This window comes from Beta vulgaris, chromosome 4 (genome assembly GCF_026745355.1).
Source record: "Beta vulgaris subsp. vulgaris cultivar EL10 chromosome 4, EL10.2, whole genome shotgun sequence".
Taxonomy (NCBI): Eukaryota; Viridiplantae; Streptophyta; class Magnoliopsida; order Caryophyllales; family Amaranthaceae; genus Beta; species Beta vulgaris.
In genome coordinates, this window is record NC_079205.1 from 56,631,484 (window position 1) to 56,636,128 (window position 4,645).

The 4,645-nt window shown below is 47.4% G+C and overlaps 1 protein-coding gene across 1 annotated transcript; it reads left to right on the plus strand.

The window, feature by feature from the left end:
- Positions 1-1,353: 1,353 nt before the first annotated feature.
- LOC130591205 (uncharacterized) lies at positions 1,354-3,654 on the plus strand. Its single transcript, XM_057394148.1, has one exon. The coding sequence runs from the start codon at positions 1,354-1,356 to the stop codon at positions 3,652-3,654; it is 2,301 nt and encodes a 766-aa protein (XP_057250131.1).
- The last annotated feature ends 991 nt before the right edge of the window (positions 3,655-4,645 follow it).

The following is a 4,645-nucleotide window of genomic DNA, read 5'->3' on the forward strand; positions in this document are numbered from 1 at the left end:
ACCGGTCCCCGGCCAAAGCGACCCTTGAGCAGAGCCCACAGTCCGGTGAGAAAACTTCGTACACCATGGACGGGCCGCCAAGGTGAGCGAGACCGGCATGACCAGGATCAGGTGGCATATTCGAAGACCCCCACAGAGCAGGTGGGGAATGAGGAGGAAGAAGAGGAGGAGGCGCAGGATACCGAGGTTCAGCAGCGTTCCTCCCAGCCGAGAAGCCGAAGTGAATACCGGCGTAGAGCGCAAGTGTCATTACGGAATTCCCCCTTTTCTACGGCAATCCTACAAGAGCCCATGGAAAAATTGAAAATGCCGACATGCAAGTATGACGGTAAGATGGACCCAGAGGATCACCTATCGGCTTATGAGGGCCATATGATGTTGTACACTGACACTGACTCAGTGTGGTGTAAGGTGTTCCCATCCACCTTAACGGGTTTAGGACAGACCTGGTTCAAAAGCATTCCACCGGCAACTGTGTTTGACTTCCGGCAACTGACATCCATGTTCGTGACACATTTTGTCAGCAATAAGCGTCGCGAGCGAACAACCGGTGAGTTAATGTCTATTAAGCAGGGGGAGACTGAAAGCTTGAGAGACTATGTCGGGCGTTTCAACGCCGAAGCCGTCACTATTCCGACACTGCAGCAGGAAGTAGCCGTATTGGCCTTAATGACGGGATTGAAAGAAGGTACCCCCTTCCGCAGTTACCTCGGCAGAAAAAAGATGACATGCCTCACAGAAGTCCTGGGGAAGGCTAATGACTTCATCAGGGGGAAGAGTTTGACAAAGCGGCTAATACAAAGAGGCCAGTGGCCATAGAAAAAGATAAAGAAAAAGACAAAGATAAGGACCGCCGGGATGACAAATACCGGAAGGACAAAAAATCTGAGTCAACCGGCAGAAAAGAGGAAAGCAACTCCGTGAAAAAGGGGTTCGAAGGGAGGCCAGACAAATACACCAATTATGCTCCACTAACGATATCTCGAGCCCGAATTTTTGAACTTCATAGCCAGGACAATAAGTGGCAGCGACCGAAAAAATGTACTATAAAGGTAGGGATAAGTCCAAGTGGTGTGAGTTTCATGATGATTACGGCCACAAAACAGATGATTGTAAGGACCTTAAGGACGGGATTGAAGACCTCGTTAGGCGAGGCTACTTTACCCAGTACCTGTCAAGGAACGATCGTAAAACTCCTCCAAGAGAGGACGACAACGGCGGTAGAAGGCCGGTAAAGGACAGGATCACATAGTTGACCTAGAAGAAACATTCGAAACACTCCGGCAACACCAAATGAAGTTAAACCCAAAGAAATGCGTGTTTGGAGTACGATCCGGCAAGTTCCTCGGCTTCATGGTAAGCGAAAGGGGGATAGATGCCAATCCGGACAAAGTTAAAGCCATCAGTGACCTCCCGGAGCCAAAGAGCATCCGGGACATTCAAAAGCTGACAGGGAGGATGGCGGCCCTAACAAGGTTCGTTTCCAAATCAGCAGAGAAGGCCTTGCCGTTTTTCAAGATTCTCCGGGGAAATAAGAAGTTTGAATGGGGAGAAGAGCAGAAGCAAGCCTTCGAAAAGGTAAAGGAGCACTTCCAACGGCTGCCCACCATAACCCGGCCAGAGTTGGGGGAGAAACTACAGCTATATGTGTCAGTAACCGAGAAGACGGTCGCGGCGGTATTACTGGTAAACCGGGAAGGACAGCAAAGCCCCATATACTTCGTCAGTCACGTACTTGCCGGAGCGGAGCAGAGGTATGAACTGCTGGAAAAAATGGCCTATGCCGTCTTGATTGCAGCAAGAAAGCTGAGACCATACTTTGACTCCCACACTGTCCAGGTCCTCACAAATCAGCCTTTGGAAAAAGCCCTCCACAAACTAGACACCTCAGGGAGGCTATTGAAGTGGGCAATCGAGTTGTCGGAATTCGACATAGAATACCGGCCGCGTACCGCGATCAAAGCCCAAGCTTTGGCAGACTTCATAGTAGAGACAACTTACTCTGAACCCGCAGAATCCGCCGGCAGGTGGAAAGTGGAGGTGGATGGATCAGCAGCCCAGAGTGGAGCCGGAGCCGGAGTGGTCATGACATCTCCGGAAGGGGAAATCTTTGAACATGCCATCCGCTTCGGGTTTAAGGCCTCCAACAATGAAGCTGAATACGAAGCAGCCCTGGCCGGACTAAGTCTGAGCATTGCGGCTGGAGCAAGAAACGTGATCATGATAACGGACTCACAGTTAATCTCAAGCCAAATTGAGGGAACATATGAGGCCCGGGAACCGGTAATGCAGAAATATCTACAACTGGTAAAGAACATGGTAAAGGGACTGCAAAACTTCGAGGTGCAATTGGTCCCAAGAACGGAGAACATGGCGGCAGACGCCTTATCAAAACTGGCAAGCTCCAGTCTAAGCGACAAGAAAAGGAGTGTCAGGGTGGAGACGTTGGTAGAAAGAAGTATCGAAGTCATCCCGGCATCCGTTAACACAATCGCCACCGAACCAGAATGGTACGAGGGTATACTGGCATATAAGCTAACAGGAGAACTCCCGGAAGATAAGATGGCGGCACAAAAGATGAGAAGGGATTCTGTCTGGTATTGCATCTTTCAAGGACAGTTGTACAAGAAGGGGTTCTCCCTACCTTTACTAAGGTGCGTCACGGCCTACGAAGCGACGAAAATAATTGAGGAAATTCATGAAGGGATATGCGGGAACCATATCGGTGGAAAAACGTTAGCACTAAAAGCGCTACGAGCAGGATTTTACTGGCCTACAATGCTGACGGACGCCCAAACCTACGTAAAAAAGTGCGACAAGTGTCAAAGGTTCGCGCCAGTGATCAACCAGCCAGCAAATGATCTCCAGCCGATTTTAAATCCAATCCCTTTCGCACAGTGGGGGATGGACATTATAGGGCCCTTTACGCCGGCATCAGGGGGAAGAAAATTTCTGATAGTGGGTATTGACTACTTCACGAAATGGATAGAGGCAGAGCCAACGGCAAAAATAACGGCTAATCAGGTAAAGAAGTTCATCTGGCAGAACATCATCACTAGGTTTGGCATCCCAATGGGAATAGTAATGGATCATGGCGTCCAATTCGATTGCGGCCCGATACGCGACTTCTTGCGTCCTTACAGCATCAAGTTTGCTTACTCTTCAGTCTGCCACCCACAAAGCAACGGTCAAGCGGAAGCCGCTAACAAGCAAATCCTCAATGCTCTGAAGAAAAGGTTGGATGAACTGAAGGGGGCATGGGCCGACATGGTACCGGCAGTACTGTGGTCCAACAGGACCACCGAAAAGGAGGCCACCGGAGAGACACCGTTCAGACTAGCTTTCGGGGCAGAGGCGGTACTCCCGGTGGAAGTAGGGCTACCCAACTGGCGGATTCTGAACTATGAACCCGTTTTGAACGAGCAGATACATAAGGAGGACTTAGACCTCTTACAAGAGATCAGATTGGCTGCAGAGCTGAAGTCGGCAGCATACAAAGACCGGATAAGTAAAGCCTACAATAAAAGAGTAGAAGCCGTCCGATCTCCAAAGGAGACCTCGTCCTCCGGAGGACGGCAGCAACAGGAAAAGCCCACGTGGACGGAAAGCTTACGGCCAATTGGGAAGGACCTTACTTGGTCAAAGAAGAGATAGTACCAGGGTCATATCGGCTCGAAGACATGGCAGGCAAGCTGTTGAAAAATAGTTGGAACGCCAGTGTCCTTAAGAAATACTATGTTTAGTTAGAAAATGGGCAATGTTGCCAGTAGGGGTGAATAATCAGGCGCTAGAAGCCGAACAGATTTATCAGCTTAATTGTAGGCAATAATTCCGGCACAACCGGGAAGAGCCGTTTTATTTTAATAAAATGAGCATCTTCAACACACCAGTCAATGCTGCCCCATCCTATTAAACATTATTGATTAATCAGTCAATGACCTTAGTGGATCTGCTGAATTAATCAATAGTGTGAAACCGGTCAATGACCTTCGTGGATCTGCCGGTATAAAATAAATTAAACAGTATTGATTAATCAGTCAATGACCTTAGTGGATCTGCTGAATTAATCAATAGTGTGAAACCGGTCAATGACCTTCGTGGATCTGCCGGTATAAAATAAATTAAACAGTATTGATTAATCAGTCAATGACCTTAGTGGATCTGCTGAATTAATCAATAGTGTGAAACCGGTCAATGACCTTCGTGGATCTGCCGGTATAAAATAAATTAAACATATTGATTAATCAGTCAATGACCTTAGTGGATCTGCTGAATTAATCAATGTGTGAAACCGGTCAATGACCTTCGTGGATCTGCCGGTATAAATAATTAACATATTGATTAATCAGTCAATGACCTTAGTGGATCTGCTGAATTAATCAATAGTGTGAAACCGGTCAATGACCTTCGTGGATCTGCCGGTATATAAATAAATTAACATTATTGATTAATCAGTCAATGACCTTAGTGGATCTGCTGAATTAATCAATAGTGTGAAACCGGTCAATGACCTTCGTGATCTGCCGGTATAAAACAATTAAGCATTGTTGGTTAATCAGTCAATGACCCTAAGCATTAAACCGCCAATAAGATGGAAATCGGTCAATAACCACAATAAACATAGTGTAGAATAAAAGACGACATG